This window comes from Haemaphysalis longicornis, unplaced genomic scaffold (assembly GCF_048455015.1).
Source record: "Haemaphysalis longicornis isolate Haplotype H1 unplaced genomic scaffold, Haemaphysalis longicornis Haplotype H1 scaffold_1, whole genome shotgun sequence".
Taxonomy (NCBI): domain Eukaryota; kingdom Metazoa; phylum Arthropoda; class Arachnida; order Ixodida; family Ixodidae; genus Haemaphysalis; species Haemaphysalis longicornis.
In genome coordinates, this window is record NW_027526203.1 from 107579326 (window position 1) to 107599852 (window position 20527).

The 20527-nt window shown below is 46.5% G+C and overlaps 1 protein-coding gene across 2 annotated transcripts in view; it reads right to left on the reverse strand.

Annotated features, from left to right (window-relative positions):
- The window catches only part of LOC144165261 (uncharacterized), a 60868-nt gene that overhangs the window by 9346 nt on the left and 30995 nt on the right, over positions 1-20527 (reverse strand). The window contains exons 6-10 of one of the 2 annotated variants that reach the window (XM_077695391.1): positions 16735-16931; positions 14208-14376; positions 12425-12703; positions 6280-6421; positions 5151-5438 (exon numbers count right to left, since the gene is read on the reverse strand). In XM_077695391.1, the coding sequence (XP_077551517.1) occupies positions 5151-5438; positions 6280-6421; positions 12425-12703; positions 14208-14376; positions 16735-16931 (1075 nt within the window). The remainder of the gene's footprint in view (positions 1-5150; positions 5439-6279; positions 6422-12424; positions 12704-14207; positions 14377-16734; positions 16932-20527) is intronic. The other variant, XM_077695400.1, reaches the window with a different exon arrangement.

Sequence of the window (20527 nt, forward strand, 5' to 3'; positions counted from 1 at the left end):
TGGATCAGATGCGAACAGGCAGACGTACTTTCAGTACAAAAAATCGGCAAATCCGACCGGGCAATCCTTACATTCGACTCAACTACGCTCCCGAAAGTTGTCAAATATTACATGGAGCTCATACGAGTGACTGAATACAGACCCAAGAGAATCGTGTGTTCCAACTGTCATAACCTGGGACGCATAGCCAAATTTTGTCCTTCGCCCAGTGTGTGCATAGACTGCGTAAGGCCGCACGCTGAGGGCGATGAATGTGACTCAACGATCTTTTGCGTCGCTTGCCAAAAAACAGGACACCTTGCTGTTAGCAAAGTCTGTCCCAGCAGGCTGCCGAAAAAAGATGAAAAGGATTTCCAGAAGGAGGGCACCAAAGCCAATGGAAGTCGGCCTGCGAGCCGTCAAGCCACAAGTGGTGTCTCATGGGCCTCTGCTGTTAGAAGGCATGAAAAGGAAGCTTTTGAGAATAAAAATGTAGCCGCCACCGAGTCTATTCCGGAAAACCACCCTCTTATGCTTGAAAACGCCCAGCTTAAAAAGGAGCTGCAGGAACTTCGATCAGAGCTTCATCTACTGCGTAGGGAACTGAACTTCATCCGCAAATCCAACGATACGAAACGGTCAGTCTCGCCAGCCTCTCAACAGGAGTCTCATAGACGGAGCAGGTCACGCACAAAAAAGAACAAGGCTCCTCAATCGCAGTCTTCAGGGGCCTGCTCACAACCAATAACGGAACAGATGCTCGTCCAACGTGATGCCAAAATCAAATTCGAGAATTCAAAAAAACGGCAGAAAGCTTTTAATGGCATCAGTGAATTACAGGGGCAGTTTAACTGCCTTAGAAATGACTTGCAGCAGGTAGCCGAACAAATGCGCCAATTGCTCCAAATGGTCGACTCAGAGGTTGTTAATGCAAGAAGAAGCGGACCCACTAAATGACTCTTTCGTCGCTTCCCGTTGCCAATCGGTTGATTATACAATGGAATTGCCGCAGCATCACCCAAAATGGACCTCTGCTTAAGTATCAGATATCTACGACGTGGCCTATTGCTTTACTTTTACAAGAAACTAGGGGACCGTATAAAATTCCTGACTACACTACCTTTATGGACCCGAAAATTGCTCATGCTTTCAAAGATACGGCAAAACTAAAAACCGCCATTGGACAAGCTGCGGTACTGGTTCATAAATCTTGCCAGGCCGTTCAACATAGGTGGGATGCCGCTAGCAACTCTAATAGGGAGGTTATCGTCGTTCGAATCCAACCTCCTGGAGGCAAACCCATGCTTGTCGTCTCCGTTTACTACAGGCCACAATGCAATTCCAAAACTACAGACACCTACGACTGGATAACTCACCTCTTTTCGCTGAATTTTTCTGGTCCAGTAATTATTGGAGGAGACTTTAATGCAAAAAGTAGCCTATGGGGATACTCTCACTCCGATCTACGACGAAAACTCTTAGAACAAGCCCTCGAACTTAGCTCCCTCGAGCTAAGAAATGAACCCTTTGTACCGACCAGAGTTGGGCTTCACACTTCTCAGCGGGACACCATACCGGACCTCACGATAACTTCACCTGGTATAATCAAGCAATGGCACACTCAAGACTCCACTTGGGGTAGCGACCATTTCCCCATCTTCCTTCATCTCAACAGTAAAAAGCTTCGCCCGAAACATATGTATATCGTAACAAACTGGAATCTCTTTCGATCCTTCTTTCAAATCAACGCCCGCCCGGACCTCCCTGAGTTCTTACATGCCGTCTCCGATGCTCGCACATCTGCTGCCGAATCAGTCATCGGCACTGTTGAGGTTGACAACCGAGATATCCATATGCATAGGTTGCTCCGAACGGCCCAACGTCTCACCAGGAAGTATCGAGAACGTGGCAAACGTCACCCTGACCTCATTAAGCTGAAGCGAGTATACAAGAAAATCAATGATTACCAAAAGACATTACAAAGTGAAAACAGGCAAAATCTTTGCCATCGGCTCGGGCAAGAGAGAGGCCTTTCTCACTTATGGGGCATCTTTCGCAGTCTTTGTGGTAAAGCAAAGACAAAGCTTCCTATCATTGACGAAATGAGACTGCAGTCTGACTATTACGACGTAGAGGAAACTATTATCAAGACTCTCTTTTCACATGCTACGAAGGATAAAACGACACTAAAATCTCTTCCAGACATCGACATACCACACCCTCTAGACAAACTTGACACTCCTTTTACCCTGGCAGAACTTCACGTTACGCTCGCTCAAGGCAAATCTAGATCCGCCCCGGGCCATGATAAAATCACTTGGCAAGATCTCCGCAATCTACCAACGCACGGCCATGAAGCCCTTCTGAGTGTTGTAAACGAATCATGGGAAACGGGACAAGTCCACGAGCACTTGAAGACGACCATCATTCATCCCATCCCGAAGCCTGGTAAAGACGCCCGAAGACCCGAAAATCTGCGACCTATTGCACTAACTCCGATCATCTGCAAGGTCATCGAGCGACTAATTAACAACCGACTTCAGTTCCATCTCGAGCCCACAGGTTGGTTTCATCCATCGCTAACCGGCTTCAGACCTAACCTTAGTACGCACGACTACCTTTGGTTGCTCCGAAGAGTCGTAAATCGTACATCTCGAAAACAACTCCCGGATTACATTCTGGCGCTTGATATGCAGAAAGCATTTGATAAAGTCAGCCAAGAGGGGATCCTACACGAACTCGCCGTGGCTTTCCCAAGTAAGAAGGCTCAAGTATGAATCCGCAATTTTCTTGAGCATCGGCCAATCAGACTAAATCCCCGAGATGAATCACCCACGATGTACTATCTTGACAGAAGAGTTCCGCAGGGGTCTATTCTTGGTCCACTCCTCTTCAACTTAGCTATGAGTAGAGTCGCCCGCAAACTGGAAGAGGACTCAGCCGCTCGCTTTGCATTCTATGCCGACGATATCGTCGTATGGACTGAAGCGGCGGATTATGACAACAAAGACCTTATGCAAACCGAACTACAAGCTGCAGTCTTCAGCCTTGAAACGACCCTTTTGAACTTCAATTTGAACCTTTCCCCAAACAAGACTGAGTTTCTTAGCATTGATGGCAAATGCTCCACAAATCCAGCGCAAGTCATCCGACTCCTAATTGGCCAGGCAAGTATCGACTCCAAGAATGGTACCATTAGACTCCTGGGCCTACAAGTGAGCAGTTGTAATAGCCCTAATGCGTGGATACGACATCTACGTACCTCATGGAGATCCACTATGCATCTAATATCAAGAATTTCTAACAAGTATGGCGGTTCTCAGCAAAACTCTTGCCTCATGTTAGCCCGTGCTGTAGCCCACGGCAGGATGACATATGGTTTCCCCGTGTATGAGTTCAAGTCAAGACAAATTCAAGAACTCAGCATTCTGAACCGGACACCAATCAGGACGGTTACTGGACTTCCAAGGCATACAAGAACGGACATCCTTGAGCAATCTGTCTCTCTACCACCTGTTATTAACTTGGTCGAAGAAACTCAACTACGATTTCAAAACCATCTCGAGCATACTCCTCAGGGACGTGCCATACAAAGGTGGGACCTTCTAAAAAGGGAATTTGACCCCACAACTGTCCGGAAAACGCTTCCACAATAGGAAAGACCCTTTCTTGGCATCATTCGTCGGCACCCCATTTCTCGGCGTCACCCGGAGGCCAGGGAAAGATATGTGCAAAAACTGTCCAACGACAAAGAAGAAGGCGAAGTTGATCTTTTTACCGATGCTGCCGTTACTGACACTGCTGCAGCCATCGCATGGAAGTGCCCAGATCTTCCTCAGCTGGATGGGTCTCGCACTATTACTAACACGTGTGGACTGACCGACGAAGCGGAACTCTTTGGAATATTAGGCGCTCTACAAAGAATTCAGAATCATTCAGAACAGCTACAAACAAGGAAATTCAGAGTTGTAACAGAGTTGTAACAGTTGTAACAACAGAGTTGTAATCAGGGAGCTTAACAAAGATTTCACGCAAAATTTTACAGCTAATTCCATACTAAAAACGGTACAAGAACTCAGTTTTGAAGGAATCAATGTCCGCATGGCTTGGACCCCAGCACATACACCAGGAGCGCAGGGCAACCAACTGGCACATAATTCTGCCCGGGAGTGTGTACAAAATCCTCCCTTGGTCCCCCCTGTCGTCACTGAGTGCGCTGCGTCCGCCCAAACAGACGTACCCACTACCAACTGGCAACAAGAGTACCGACAATTCAAACTACTCAGCAGACAACGATTAGCTGAAGCTTCCCCACCTGGTTTTTTGACACCTTTAAAGACGCTATCGAGACGGGAAGAAGTATTCGCCAACAAGGTGTATGCGGATGCGGCTTACACACCGGACGTCATTTCTAAATGGACAAGAAATCAGGCTTCGGCATCTAAATGTACCTTCTGTGCGGCACATACTATCCCCAACCTCTTTCATTTAATTTGGTCTTGTTCCGCATTCTCAAGCGGTAGAGGGCAACTCCTAGAGTCCCAGGCGTCCCCACAATCACTATCTGAGCCCTTGCAACTTATTAGAGGCGATCCACGCACCCTTGAAAGGGTAGCAAACTTTGCTGTACAAAGTGGTCTATACAGAGTTGTATAGTGGCTGACTGACTCCCGCCCTTTTTTCAAGTGTTCGTGCACGCGACTGTACTCGTGTGAGCCTTCCTGACAGTGCTCCACATACCAACGACTAGTGCCTACGTGAACACTCAAACCGTGCCTGCAGCTAACCGGAACAGGAACTCTAAACGATTACAACGTCATGTGATCATTATTTGTAATACGGGTCTTCCCTTTTCCTTTTCCCCCCAACCCCCACCAGGGCCTCAGGCCTCTTCCCTAATAAAGGTCATTCATTCATTCATTCCCTGCGAATTCTTGTGCCTTTACTATGGTAGCGCTCTCGTGCAGTGGAGCTTTTCCTGGCAGCACTGGCTTTTCTTTTACAGTGACCTGGAAAAACATTTTCGGCGTTTTGCTTAACTCGAAATAATGCTTATCTCGAAATTTTTCCCGGTTTTTACGACTTCGAGTTAACGAGGGATTACTGTATTTCTGAACAAATCCCCTGAGTTTAGTGCTACTGTGTCTAGCGTATTGTGTGCGTATACTTACCAGCCGTGTAGGAAATCAATTCCGCGGCGAGCTCTTTGTCCGAACGGTGCCCTTTCCTCACCACAACAAGCGCTGCCAGGACCTCCTCAGGTTCCGGCCCATGTCCAGAGGCTTCCTTGGAATCGGCACGTGGAATACCGAGCACAGCAGCGTCCGATACCTTTGGATGAGAAACGAGATGGTCCTCCATCTCGTGCGGGGACACTCGGCCGCCCGAGCAGTGTATCACCAGCTTGATCCGGTCGTACAGAAAGAGCCAGCCGTACTCATCGTAGTAACCCAGGTCCCCTGCGGAAGTCACGAGAGATGGCCGTCTGCCATTGCGCTCTTTATTGTACTGCGGCAACCAGTGAATTTTGTCCGAACGCAGGCGACATTTTGGAGAGCACGTGCGCGAACATGGTGCCGCAGGAAGCCTATATAATAAGGCACAGACTTCAGACGGAAACTTATTTTAGCACCCCTATTCTTCACCATATATCCCCCACTACATACCCTTACAACTGCCCTACCTGCCATACTCCCAATACGACTTACCATCTTGTATGGGCATGCGCCGACCACCCGAACACCCTGCCTTCTCCCACCCCGCGGCAGTGGGAGTGCGGGCTGACCAGCTCTCAGCTCGGGACTCAGGAACGCCTGATCTCCCGGGCTAGAGCAGCAGCCGTCGCTCGCGGATTTCGGAACTGAGCAGAGGCCTCCCACCTCTTTTTTTGTCGGTTCAAAGAAAAACGTTTTTCCACCACCACGTTCAGTAAATAGCCCTTGGCATGGCACGTTCAAAAAACAAAAAGCCACAAAGGAAAGGAAACGTGTCATGTCTATGAAGCACAAAAATGTTTACAGAAAGCAAAAGGTATCCCTCTTGGTGAGATGCCTTGTTTCTTCGTCCTCATGCTTTGTTTGTTCAGTGCTATTAGCCTCATTATACAGGGGGTAGAACACGCGGGTAGGCAAATAGATACCTAAGTATACAAAAACATTAAAATTGGAAGTACAGTTCATGAACGATGGTGAGAGTTGACAAAAAAACCTTGATTGTAGCGGCTGCTACCTGCGGGTGATGTTGGGGATGATAACTGCGAGAACAGAAATGTTCTAATTGCAGTTGAGTAGTTAGACTTGCCTGTGTGCAGCCAGCCTGATTCAATTACTGCTGCCGTTTCTCCTGGTTTGTTGCTGTAGCCCTTCATGAGCGAAGTAGATTGAACTAGTACTTCACCCAGTTGTCTTGGGCCTAACACGACACCAGTGTCTTGATCGACCACCTGAAATGACGCACAGCCGGTCCCTTCGAGAGTTAGGGTGAGAATTCCCAAGGGAAACCGTTAACAGCTCCACACTGTAAATAATTTGTCCCAAATCAAATGCAGCTTTTAAGAGTTCTATTATAAAAGGACCATGCAATCCTGCCATAAAAATGATTCCACTCTTTGCTTCGTGTTTGGCAGTACTGCGGAAGCTATATTTGTATAGTTGTCGCCACCACACGGTGGCCCAGCGTGATGCGCTCGTCACAGCAGTGTGCGTCCCAGTTTCGGCTTTGCGTTTGTTGCGAGCTTTTAAAGTGGCTATTGAATAGCTTTGTCGGTGTAATAGAAAGCAAGCCTGCAAATAGCCGTTACGATGGCGTCATTCAAACGAACAAACAATGTCATGGCTGGGACACAAGAACATTTTTAGCAGGTTACCAAACTATCATGTGGACCTAAAATCAGTTATATTTCGCTGATGTATTTTCCGAACCCCTGTTCTAAGCACTGGAGCAGCTTGTTCACCGTCCTTCTGAAAGCGTCATAGATACAGAAAAAAGTTGAAGACAACTGTTGCAATGGCCCTTAAGCATTCGTATAGAAAAAAAGCGAAGGTGGCACTCGCTTTTCTGTGCGCGTTTTCTGTTTCGGGAACAGAAATTTACGTGAAAATAAAAACAGCCTTCTGATATACCGGGAGGTACCGCAAGCGACAACACTTTGGTTTTTCCTAGAAAATTTTCATATGGGTATGTAAAGCAGCATGAATTGGGTTACTTACAGAAAATCTCACAGTCAGAAGAAAAGAAACCTTGCTTGATTGCCTACACAGACGCTAGCCACTGTGACAGCAGTTTAAGATATATGTATTGGCACACTTTTTGAGTTCGGCTGTTTGTACCTTGGTTTCTAGGGACTTGGAGGTGTTCTTGTGTGCATAGTGCTCTAAGGCGTACGGCGAGCTGTCAGGGCGTTGACTTTTGCCTATTGACGGCGATACTGAAGCAGCATGATTTCCAACGAGGCACGGCAGTCTTCTTTCTTTTACTGATGGTCCTAGCTTTTACTACCCAGTTCCAATAACCCTCAATACATTTGTGCGGTGCTTAGCCGGATTACCAAAACCATCGCAGCGGCTATGGATGAAGTTCTCTTAAACGTTACAGCTCGGCCTCACGGACACATTTCATGGCCAAGGTACTCGTAGCCAAGGTTTATATTCCATCCGTCACTACGTTTTAAAGCGAGCGCTTTCTTAGTGGGACCCATGGTGTCTGATAAAAAAACTAATGCATCTCCCCATAGATTGGTTGATTACTTGAAAATCGCTAAAAAGGAACGTTTCTAGATAAGAGAACACACGCATGGATCATAAAGAAGGAGTAAAATAGTGCGCCTTTACCTCACAAACCGCGTATCGGTATACATTTAGATCATTGGTAGATGCGTTGACTTAGTGCGCTAAAAATCGTCGCATCGTTTCGTTCTTCGTTTGCGATCTGGGTCTTTGAAAGTTTGACAACCGATTGGACACACTTCCAGCCAAGGTTTGACGCACTGTTAGCAAAGGTTTTGAAGCCCTTTTGATGCACTGTTGATATGAGGCGTCTTTGTGCTTCTCTCAATTTTCTTTAGGAAGGGGTGAAGTTTTTTTATAGTACTGTTTTCGAGCCTTGCCTGCACACAAATTCTGAGTAGCATCCAACAACGCATTGAGAAGCTGACTGCACTTGAGCCATTGTGCCACTGAAGTAGCCAATTCGAGGTAAGCCCCCGCTGCTTCTGCATTTATCGAGAAGGCAATTTGGTGCTAAGTCCAGGATATTGGATGGCAAGGGTCAGTGGCTTCACTTCTGCTTACCTTCTTTTTTTATCTCAGAGTAAATTGTGTTTCTAGTGTCAGTGTTTCTAATTGTGTTTCTAACCACAATGATAGAGTCCATACAAAACAGAGCAACCCCGGTTTATATCCAAGGGTTCTTTCGCGACCGTTGGTGTTACCAGAAAACTCCAGCGAACAAATAAAAGAATTTACCGGCACCGCCGGGAATCGGACCTGGAACTAATAGACTAACAAAGCGAGAGCCCGTTGTCTTACCGATTTAGCTACGAGCCCACGCAAAGACGGAGAAGACAGGTGGTGTACTCACCAAGCACATCTACGGGTTTACCCCCTGCGTTCTGGCTTAATGCCACGTGAAAGCGTCACGCGACCACTCACACCCGTCTAGCTTCCCTGTCCGCACCTTGCTCATGTGCTAAGAGTTACGAAAATTAAAAGAAGCTCACACCAATGCATGGCACCTCACTTCTAGTACGCCAATGTGCTAAAGCCTGTGGTCTCCAGTGTTCACGTAAAAAATCACAGCTCCTTGTCGTCTGCCCTCACGCCAAATCAAGGAATACATTCAAAAACTCCTTGATGGCCAGTCTATCACTGCAAGCCCCAACATCAAGATCCTGGGCCTACATCTCGAGGCTAACACCAAGAGTGACGTCTCCTTGCAGCGCCTCAAAAGCAGCATTAATCAAATCATACACATGATCAGGCGAGTTGCCACCAAGAAGCGAGGCCTAGAGAAATTCGGTACCTTTCGATTAATTGAAGCTTTTGTCCTCTTGAGAGTCACTTACGTCAACCCCCTGTCTTCTTCTCGACAAGGAAGACATAGAGATGCTTTATATAATAATTAGAAAGGCGGTCGAGCAGGCCATTGGTCTTCTCATGAGTGCGTCCACACAGAGGCTGCTTAGCACGGGGCTCCACAACACGGTGGAAGAGATGATAAAAGGCCATCTTTCTAACCAGAAGGTCCGACTCAGAACTGCGGTGGGTAACCGCATGCTTCACCAGATTGGCTGGGCAGCCCAGAATGTCACTCCGCTTGACGTACTCTCAGACTCTTGGCGACTAAAACTAAAGATGCTCCCTTTGCTTAGAAATATGAACCCGTCACATGACGAGGGTCACCGAAAAGCACGGGCTCAAGCGCTAAACACCACCCTCGGTGGGGATCATGCAGTTATCTACACAAAGGCCTCCAAACATTGAGGGCAGCAATACGCCATCATCGTGGCTACCTCCAGAACCAACCTCTTTGCGTGTACCTCGCTTAGGACCCAAGAAATGACGGCAGCAGAAGAGGCAGCCATCACCTTGGCTCTAAGTCAACCAGGGGTTTGGAGGGCAGTCACCGATTCCCAGCAAGCCTACTGGAATTACCAGTCGGGTTGGGTGGCCTGACCTGCACTGCGCGTGCTAAAAAACCACTCCCCAAGTGGTTCCATTCAGCTCATCTGGACACCCCCTCACGCTTAAATGAACGGCAACAAATACGCCCACCCAACAAGCCTGCGCTTTTACCTACCGTGCTATGGAGCTGCACGAGGACAGTCACCCGCTTGTCACGTTCAGGGAGATAACCCAGCATTATCGCCTTCTGAGACAGACCGTACCTTCGCCTTACCCTGACCTTCCCAGAGAACAACAAACTACCCTATGGCTCATACAATCCGGGCTCCTTCCCACAGCCTACGCGTCTTCACTTAATGCATCCGAATCGCTATGACGCTGAATGTAAATTTTGCTCAGAAGTAGGAACAGTCCGCCCCGTAATCGGGGTGTGCGACTTTAGCCTTGAGCACCCTCCTCTCTTTCCGTCAACTACCCAAGTAGAGCAATAGGAGATGCTGCTGTCCAGGCCCTCTCTACTTACCCAGCTTCAGCGGGTGGACAGAACACATGCCGCGCGGACTGCATATGGGCCCCACAGAAGAAGGAATCACTACTCAGGGCTGCACTCTAGGCCGTTCAGAAATCTGAACAGAAGTATTTATTCCTCCTCCTCCTCCTGCTCCTTCTCTGCCGCATATCTCGTCGCCTCCGTCCACGGCACCGAGACGGAGAAGTCAGATCGTCTAACACCGGGTTGGAGCTTACTTTAATTTTATAAAAAAAGTTTCCACTCTTGTGCTACACCAATACAACTCAACCAAACACCGTTCATGCATCATGCACTGATTTGACCTTACCAAGAATATCTCTTTGAAGTAACAAATGGTGTGGTTAAGTGCATTTCACTTCTTTCTGGTTTTACTATTTGTAGAGCGATGTGAATGAATTTAGGTGACGTCGCATGGGTAATTGTTATGGGTGCCGTTTAGTGCTTTGCTTTCCAACCACTTTCACGGGGTGAATTGGCACGATTTTTTTTTTTCGCCATCATCTGATAATTGCATACCGCCGTTAGCTGCCGACTGCGCAACATGCCAAAGGGCCATCGGTGGAGGCAAGGGGGAAAATAGTTGTGAAACACGTGTCAGCGGTGTTGAGGAGGAGCCCGGGAGCGGCGCCGAGTAAATCGATGACACCGGAATGAAAACTGGGGGGGGTTAGACATATGCTGCTTCGCAGTAAAACGGGCCGTTCTCAGTCATTGGTCAACTAAACGTGCTTCCCCCTTGTGTGAATATGTCAGAGAGCTAAAAACTCCTGTTGTACAACAAATAAGCGTTTGTTTGAGTAGTGTGGCAAGTAAATCGAGCTTTACCGGATTGATTTGGCTACTGGTAAACAGCTGATATATAGTTTGTCATTTGCATGAAATGTAGTTTCATCAGTCGCATTGTTTCATCATGCAGATATTATGCGTTTTTTCTGCCGTCGCCCCTGTGTTGGGCATCTAATAATACAAGCGAAGGGCTTTGATGTGTGTGAGGCCCCGGGAGAAATTCCTCTTAGGTACTGAAGCATGCGACAAACGTTGGCTGTTTATTTAAAACGGTTTCATTTAACCAATACGTTTTTTTTTTCTTTTGCGGGGTAAGAGGAATAACTGCAGAAATAAATTCGCTATAAATGATACATCTTGAAAAAAGTTGTTAAGTTTCATTCGATGATAGGTGGCCTTAACAATGCCGTGGGAGGATATACTCGTGATGTATTAATGCTATTTTTTCTTCGGCTTGCAAGGCACGAAGAAGCTTATACCTGTTTTCTGTGGCGATATTGATGCGTGCAGAGGAATTAAAAATCTGTGCTTTTTTAAGAAGCTGAGGCCAAGCTATTCAAAGCCCCATCTTGCCACGACTGCTGATTTAAGTCTTATTCTGATTTAATTCTGATTCACTTCTGATTTACTGCTAATTCACTCACTAACTCACAATCCCGAGTAGCTTCGTTGCTACTTGTAGGGTAGATTTTTTTTTAGATGCGGGGCATCTCTTGCTCTGAGGCATGTCCCTCCTGTGTCGTCGGCGTCCGTCCGCACGCCACCTGCCATGCGCGACTCTCCTCCGTTCGTCTCTCCCACAGCTGTGCGCAACACTCTCACTCCGGCGCATTAGCATAACGACAGCTGGCGCGCTTGGTTGGCGCGCGCTTCGCTGCGTTAACGCTGCGTTAACAGCTGCTCCGGTGCGCACGTGCGCGCATGCGCGACTATCTCCCGCGGTCTCCTCTCCTTCAAGCGCTGTGAATATAAAGCGGGTATCGCTCCGCGGCGGTTCAGTCAGCGCTCGCTCTCGTTCTTCTCGAACATCGACGATGAAACCAAGATTCGACCACTACTGCGGCAACCGCTCACTGTGCACTTTACTGACCATAAAGTCATCATTCTTAAATGTAATAAACAGCTGGGTGGTGGTCGCTAAAACACGTGCAGTCTCATTTCGCGTATTCATGCGCCGCATCACACCAGGGTTCCCTCGCGGGGAGATGGGGGCAATTTTGTTTGAGTTTAACTGCATTATGTGGGAACAAACAGTAATTATTTTATGGTTCTGCCACACTTTTGCGCAGTCTTGAAGCCTCAAATGGGTGCCGGTTGCCGAAAAAAAATTCTACGAAGACACACTGATACGACGCACTATGCCGTAATCGAAAATTGTGCATTGTGGCGCTCCTGTCTCTCCTTGCTACCATAAAACTGGAGATATGAAAGGCCACCAGGACTACGTACTGCTAGTAGGACCATTATTATAAGTTCCCTATAGCATACTGGAAGGTCAATTGCGTACCTTAAGCCTTATTCCTGGCAATGGGAGACCCACGGTGTCTGGCTGTGATGAGAGCCCGATCGGCGGTGCAGTCACTATTCCACACGTTTCGCTTAAGCCATATGCGTTCCTTAGCTCCGTGAGGTTGGGGCAGGCTTTAGCGATGGCGGTTGCAAGTGCGCTGGGCAAAGGCGCTCCCAAAGAAATCAGAGCACGCACCGATGGCAGCTCGGCACCACTTGTCAAGATGTTTTCAATGACGCCTTTCAAGAGCTTCGGGTTCCCTATAACGCGGGTGGCCTGCAAATATTCTCAGAAGAATGCGAAAAACGTTGAGAACATGCCAATTTCAAAGGTTCCCTAGTCTACGCACCTTTGATGATAAAACATCCTACTCATTTGTTCCCCGTACTCAGCCAGCACAGTAGTAGAAATACGTACTCCACGGTGCGTGTGCTCGTAAAAAGACGGCAGCTCTTTGCTCGTGCATTCTTTCACCAGACTTCCTCGCCTACTCTTTCGAAAACTGGGGCATACCGTACGGTATGTACGTCGCAGGCGGAAACTCTAAATACACGAGAACCATAGATATGAGGACAACAAAGTCAGGGACAACTGCTCAATGCACACTTAGCCCGTTGGAGGCACTTGTATTTAAGACACTGGGAGAGTAGACACATATCCCTCACTAAAGCGGCGTCCATAATGCGGGTACCCCGTTGCAAGAGGCCATTTTATTTGTACTAATCTCGGGATAAGCTTTTTTTTTCCATACAAGGTTTTATAAACTGGAGTTTATGGGGTGCTCATCTGTATGACGTTGTAACCATGCTAGAAAATTGTATTGACACTGAAATGATGTTCGCCCGGTAATTACGACATAAACGAGGGATTCATTACGTAGAGGAATCTTTATCTCCAGATTGTGCCGCTACCCAGTAGCAAGAAAACAAGCCTTGACGCATATCTTTTCTGTTGCTACCATCTCAATCCAATTTAGGATTTAGTACTTCAACAGCTTCCGCTGGAACTCGGCCATAGCTTCAAGCTTTGACTTTTGTTCATGCTTTTCTGTAACTGAGGTTAGAGGAATGGCCTATCATTGTTCTAATGAGGTACTGAGATCGGGATCCCACCAACCCTTCTTCTCGTCATGTAAAGAAGGAACAGGTTGTGATGATGGCGATGGCATTGAGAATTCTGTTTTATACAAACGCACATATGAGCGGAAAAATCTTGCTTTGACGCTGGTGTATATTGTTCTCTATGCTGAATAAAAATCGTAAGGATCTATTTACGCAGAAATTACGACCTTCCGAATCAGCCTTGAAATTCCTGTACCAGCTTTTGCCGCATTCGTTCCTTCAGATGAGAATCCAAGGGTACACAATAGTCATCATTGGTTAGGTGTTTTAGACAGGTAGCGCACGCCACAGTTTTCCGCAGGATCAAAGCTTTGTGTGGCTGTGGTGTCCCGGTTCTGCTCTCGTGCCGCCATGTTCACGTGTGTCGAGGTACACACTATTCTAACTTTTGTTCCACCGCCGCCAACCTGCGGATATGACGCGGTGGTCACGTACTCGTCTCCTTCCTTTGAGGGCCAGCTTCAAATCCTATACGAACTGAAATAGGTTTTTAGGTGCTCTTTACAGCGGCAGGAAATGTGCTTTACCGGGCACCTACAACGGCGGTTGTACTTGCCTTAAAATAAATGGGTCGTTCTGCTAATTACTTTCTATTCTATTTTGTTTACAAGCGGGTTTGTACCTGCTGTTGCAAACCGGTTAGAAACGAATTTGCCAACCTTGTTTTCCAATATGCAGACACTCGCCGCCGCTGAGTCCAGAAACCTGCTTTCAATGACAAACGTGGAGCCGCAGCAGGTCGCCACTAGGCAATGTGCGAACCCCATGAAGCGGGTTACTCCAGCGAACTCGAAACATGTGTCGTCAGGGGACAGAATGCCTGCTATTCTGCACAGAAAAATCAATCAGTCGTCAGTCAATCGAATTGTATACAAATCACTAGAAGGATTAAAAAAAGAAATGAGTAATCTGGTTCACCGGCCCCGACTATGGGCAATGACGCGCGTCGTAGGAGAAGCGCGTGCTTACGGGTTCTACTTTGGGAGAAATGTGAAAGCCTGCGGACAAAACGATACGGGCCGGCCAGTCATGGATGAGAAATACGACGATATAGATGGATATTACGATCGCTACTACTACCACAGTGAAAGCAACGATGAAACATGTAAATAACCAATTTCAAGCCCAATGCAATACGTGGCGGTGTGTCCTTCACTACTTACATAGAAAGAAATCCTCCAGCAACGCTATGGTTCAAGCCTTTCGCAACTTAGAGCCAGCTTGGCCAAGTTGCGAAAGGCTTTTTCTTTGTGACAGACAGCGATATTAAACGTACTGACGGACGCACAGCCGGACAGGGGGATCGATCGACGATCAAACGGACGACGCAGACGGAAAGATAAACCGAGTGACGTATAAAGTTTAGGTGTAGAGTTCTCAAAAAATAAAAATGCGTGGCTCTGCCTGCAACCTGGCTTACTTGACGATAAAATAAACAAAAGTAACATTGGACTGGTCAATGGAATATTACTATGCAAGGGACGAAGAAAAGATGCACCACTAGGGTCACGCAGCCAAGCGAACGAGTGATCCGCTTCTGTTTATTTTAGGCGTGCTAAAGATAATCAACCTAACGAAGAGAGATAAAGCTTTATTGAAAACTAACAGGTGAGTGCCATTAACCACAGGTCTTTCTACTGTGGATGGGGTGAAGAAAGTGCGATGAATAAAGGAAAAATATTCTAGGGCACCTAAGCGCCCGTTACGATGTTTTGAATGCGAAGAGATTAATATTGAAGTGCGGAACTGATATGCCGATATAGTTTACCCTGTTGTTGATGTAGACTCTTCAGATGTTACCGCCTTCTACACCGCAGCGATTAAGTTTATAGAACAAGGGTCGCTTGGAAGGCAACGCGTTCATTTAGTGCTCGGTAGTGACGTGGTGCCTGCATTGGTATGTGTCTATTGGTGCGCCCGGGAGGTCACATTAACAGCATCATCCTTCTACCTTTGCGATATGTCCTTCTTTCGTTTACTATTACGTCCAGTGATTGGTCCATCCCTCGCCTTCTTCCCACGTGTGCGCGCGCTGTTAGAAGCCATGAATGAATTGCTCTCGCTATAGCCGCAAGTACACGCCGTTAGCGGAAACGAGCTTTGATTCTCAACAAATGTATACCTGTGTAATTACCAAAATTAATTATTGTCTGTAGCATTAGGTACATGGCTCCAGCACATCATTTCAATTATAAGGCCACAACCGCTTCACTAGGTACGCCTTTTGTTAGCTGAAATTATCTAGCTGTGGTAGCCCAGACGTTCCGTTTGATCTCAGATTCCTGAGCATACTGGTTCGAATGCCACAGAACCGAGAGCTAACCAACCTTTCTCTTCCACTCCATTGGTTACTTTGTCGGTAGAAGCTTCCCTGCAAATGTGTCGGAGTTCTGAGCACTCACTAAGAGGTTGTATATCTTATGAGCATCGGGCATTTTGTGTAGCATCCTTGGGCCATTTCGAGTACCACGAACGCCAGGTTTTAAACCAACCTAATTGACTGGGGTTTTAGCTGTAAAATTTGGATATCAAATAAATTCTCCTATTTCTTTTCAAACTCCGATAATTCTCCTAAATAAATTCTGCTATTTCTTTTCAGACATTTTTAATAATTTCTCATTTATTTAAATAGAAAGGAAAAAAATATAGGCTTCGTTAAAACATTTGTAATTGCCTGCTTCTCCAATTCGAATGTTTTCTTCAACCTAAAATAAAAATGTGCCATGTTATAATGGCGCCTCGGTTGCGCGATAATTTTGTACAAAGAGATACTTTTTTTATTTTTAGCCCACTTCCAAACTTTTGATTCTTTGACTTCTTTGCTCCGAATTTGATTCATTTTCTGGTATTTTTTTCAGTGTTCTCTTTAAAAAATCTCTATCTGACCAAGTATTTACGTATGCCCCTGGTTTACAGCTAGTTTCGGAAGTTCGACAGCTACTTTATTTCGAATATTTCAGTAATGTTGTTGGACACAAGTTCGAATAATTCTGTCACTGGATTACGTCTTATAGTTTGTTTTCACGTTCTGAATGTAGTAATTGGCAGGAAGGCAGGTAGGCAGGTAAATATTTTCCCGCTGGCTTTTTCTGAGTTTGAATCCCATCCCACGAACGTTACGGAGGAAACGGCACAAGGCGCCTCTCACCTCTCGAAATGTTGTCTGCGGCCCGCAGAAACCCTTACCGTTCTGCCTCGATTTGCAGCAGGAGCGACCGGCCAGATATCTCGATGAACTTGGGAACACCCGTAGTTCCGCTGCTGTAGCTCACCACCATGACATCGTCAAGGTCGGTGCTTCCGGAGGCACAATCATGGTCTCTCAGTGACCGGAATTGCAGCAGATTAGTGCTCCAAGCGACTTCGCCGACTGAAAGCCACGTCTACATGTAAAAAGAGGTAACAAGTCAAGCACCCCGGATTAGGTCTTTATATCTATATATGAATGCGTAAATTTGTATTTTGCCCTTATATTGAATTCTGTTTGCGTTTTACAGTGGAGTTGTATTTGGTTGCCCTCTCATACATTTTTCATGTCCATGGCCCAAAAATGTCACCGACCAAAGAGAAAATTAAAAAAAAAACATTTTGGGTTTTATTACAAATCGAACGCGGGTTTCCAGTCAAGAAATAGAGACCACGGGCTGTCCTCGTACGTTGCCAGTGGCAGAACGAGTTACCCTTCCGCGTGTCGCGTGGCCACTGAACGGGACGGGGTCGGCGGAGGCCGCGTTTCCGATGGAGTCAGAAAACGAAAACGCCCGTGTGTGAAGATTTCAGCGCACGTTAAAGATCCCCAGGTGGTCAAAATTAATCCGGAGCTCTCCACTACAGCACGTCTCACAGCCCAGGTGTAGCGACGGCGCGTTAAACCCCACAATCACAAACAATTTTCTAATCCTGGTACTTTTGCTAAGCAAGAGGGACATAGAGGAAAGCATGGCTTGACACAACTTGGAAGTGTACTTAGTACTCAGATCCAGTGAAACGGCGCCTTGGCATCGAGAGGTGGCCGTGCAAAGAGTTGAGAAACATATTTGCTAACCCCGTTAGTCCTTGAACGTCGAGCGGAGTTCGTAAAGCCGGTTGAATATGGTCGGAAAATTTTAAGAGCATTTATCATGCCCGTGTTGGAATTCTGTAACGCACATTCGGCAGACTAATCGGTGTTTGTGGTAAGCAACGCTTTGCGTCTTTTTCTACGGCGGCGAGGTTACACGTCATACGAGTAATTGGTATATATAAATAGTATAAACAAATAAAAGCGGCAGCAGTTCGGGCACCAAGCACAAAATGTCTTATAAGTGGAAGCGGACGTTCAGCAGATGTGCTAGGCATTTAGTAAATAGTAATAAACTGAAAATGCAGTGAGTTCAGGTAACAAATACTCGGGAGTCTGGATTGGTTTCAAGTGGTGTAAAGAGCTGCATGCGCGCACTGCCGTTCCAGCAAAAGAAATTACGCATCGAATTGTGGGACTCTTCTTATAGGGGAGTGGCATAAATCTAGCAGCGATACGGAAGCGTTGAAAGGGACCATATAAATAATAAACTTGGTGAAAGCCCTGTTTCCTCAAGTCAGATAACGACTGGTTTATGCAAGGCTATATGATTCCACCATAAATATCAACCCCACGGAGCATCGAATATTTGTTGCGGGCCTTAGTCAGGGCGCGATTTTTCTCGCACAACTTTTGTATTGTGTTTGTCGGTACGGAGAAGGGTAAATCTCTTTGTCTGTTATTCTTCCGATTCAATTGTTCGATTCACAGAAAATGGCCTCGACCAAGAGCCATCTAGTTCAACACTGAGCTTCGATTAGGCGCGAACGGAGCGGTTTGAAAAGGTTAGTACTGGAGCTCCGAGAAAGCCGTGAACGGTAGCTGTATGATTATTCTACGACCCCTTACAAGCGAAAGACGCGGCTATCGTTCTCGCCATAACGCGAACTACAGCCTAAGTCATCCTTACAGATTCGCAGCAAGCGTGCCGCAACTTCTCGTGCGGGCTAATGCACCGGACAACACACCAAATCATCTGCTAACGTCCACCAGACAGATACATCATAAATGATTATGATGTATCTGTCTGGTGGCACCCGCCCACTCTGCCGTCCCGGCTAACGAAACCAGCCACCTGTTGACCCGATAGTTATCCGGCCGGGCCCCGAGAGGCGAGAAGGATTTTCAGATACCGTTGATGACGTATCACGAGATAACACAGCACTTTAAGTTAGGACTACACAGCACCGCATAAACACCTAACAAAACAGGAGGAACGGCAGCTCCCTGCATTCCAGACAAATACCTTGTCCCATCCCACTAAATGTCATATATTATTGCAGCCCACTAAATGTCATATATTATTGCCCGCTATGCCGCTTCTCCGAATCTCCTGTGACGGTGTTTCATATGGTAGGAGGCTTGGCCTACGCCTCACTGCATTCGGGCCATTCCTGGCATTCTTGCGAGATTTGGGAGCAAGCTCTGACCAGCTACGACTTTAGCGATCAGCGCTTGCTGGTGATGAAGGCTGTTGAGGCTGTAAGAGCCCAAGCAGTAAGAGCCCAAAAGTATGTTGCTTTTGGTAATAAACATGTTCACTCTCTCTTTCTCTCTCTCTCCACAGCCACTTCGATCCAGGCCCCTCTATCAGGATTCCGTTTTTGGCAAATGGCATCTGAAGCCTTTCAGGTTATATGTTGGCTTCAAAGTTGTGCCACCTTCCGTTCATTATCTATTGCTGGCGAGAAAACTTCGTTGGGGATTTCAACCCCTAATGGCCACTCCGCAACACTTGTCTTACATAACAGTTTTGTATAATGGGTACCTATTATAAGCATTCTATAAATGCAATTTTTTGTATACCGCAAGTTTTTATTTTGATCACTAACTAGCAAGACATCTGCAGTATTGGAGCGGGGGGGGGGGGTTCTTGTCGTCAAATATGTATGTGATTCGTGACATGAAACAGTGGTTAAGATCGTGAAAACAGCGAGGAACCCAATTGCTTACGCGTTATCGATCGCTAGCATCAAGAACTTGGTAGAACCACCCCTAAACAATGATATTAAACACGAAGAAAATTGTTACCTTCAATGGCAACTGTGCGAAAGCGCCATCGAGCAATTGATCATAAATCCAGTGCGTTCACCTAAAAAGGTTGGCTACACCCATCAGTATTGCGCCCGGAGAAGTGCAGGGAACATCGGCGCCCGGGAACTGCTTCGTGGTATTTAACAAAGCATGTGAATAACTGAAAAATATAAAATTGAGGATGCCAAATTGTTGTCCTTTGTATCGGTGCACAGTGTAACCGCAGTATTGCCTTGGCCAGTGTCGTGCAAACTGGTGGTTCCTGGCGTTGTTTTTTTCAGTGTAGTGCCCTGGTAATATGTACATGCCGTCTGATGCCCCAGGCAACCTTGTGGTGCAGTGGAACCTTTCCTAAGTAGATTTAAAGCTCGAGCCAGTGGCCTTGTTCGTCGTCAACCTTAGAAGTAGCGCCTGGCAAACTTAGCTTCTTATTTACTGTAAAAGTTCGATTTTCATTTATTTTATTTATTCATTTATTCCAAATTTCGTTCAGACATACGTTGTCTAGAATGAGAGGGCTAAAGGCAACAGGCTGCCCAACTAGGGCCCTGACACCCAAAGTGCTTTGCACAGGAGGAGTAATAAGCAGCGAAATGACCAGTTCACCGGCAAAAAAAAAGTAACATTAGCACGATAATTCAAGTGTTACGAAGCAAGCTAGCAATTGATTATACACTAAATAGCGACAAATAACAAGGCAGTAAAACAATGACGCATGCAGATGTGTTGTACATAATGTTTAGTAGATAATTATAACATTTCTACTAATGTTTTATACATAAGGCGTATAAGTTTAACAACACACACACGCATTTTTTAGAAAAAAGGAAAGTTACAAGAACACATAAGTGAACCATATATTTGTTACACGAAGACGCTGCACGG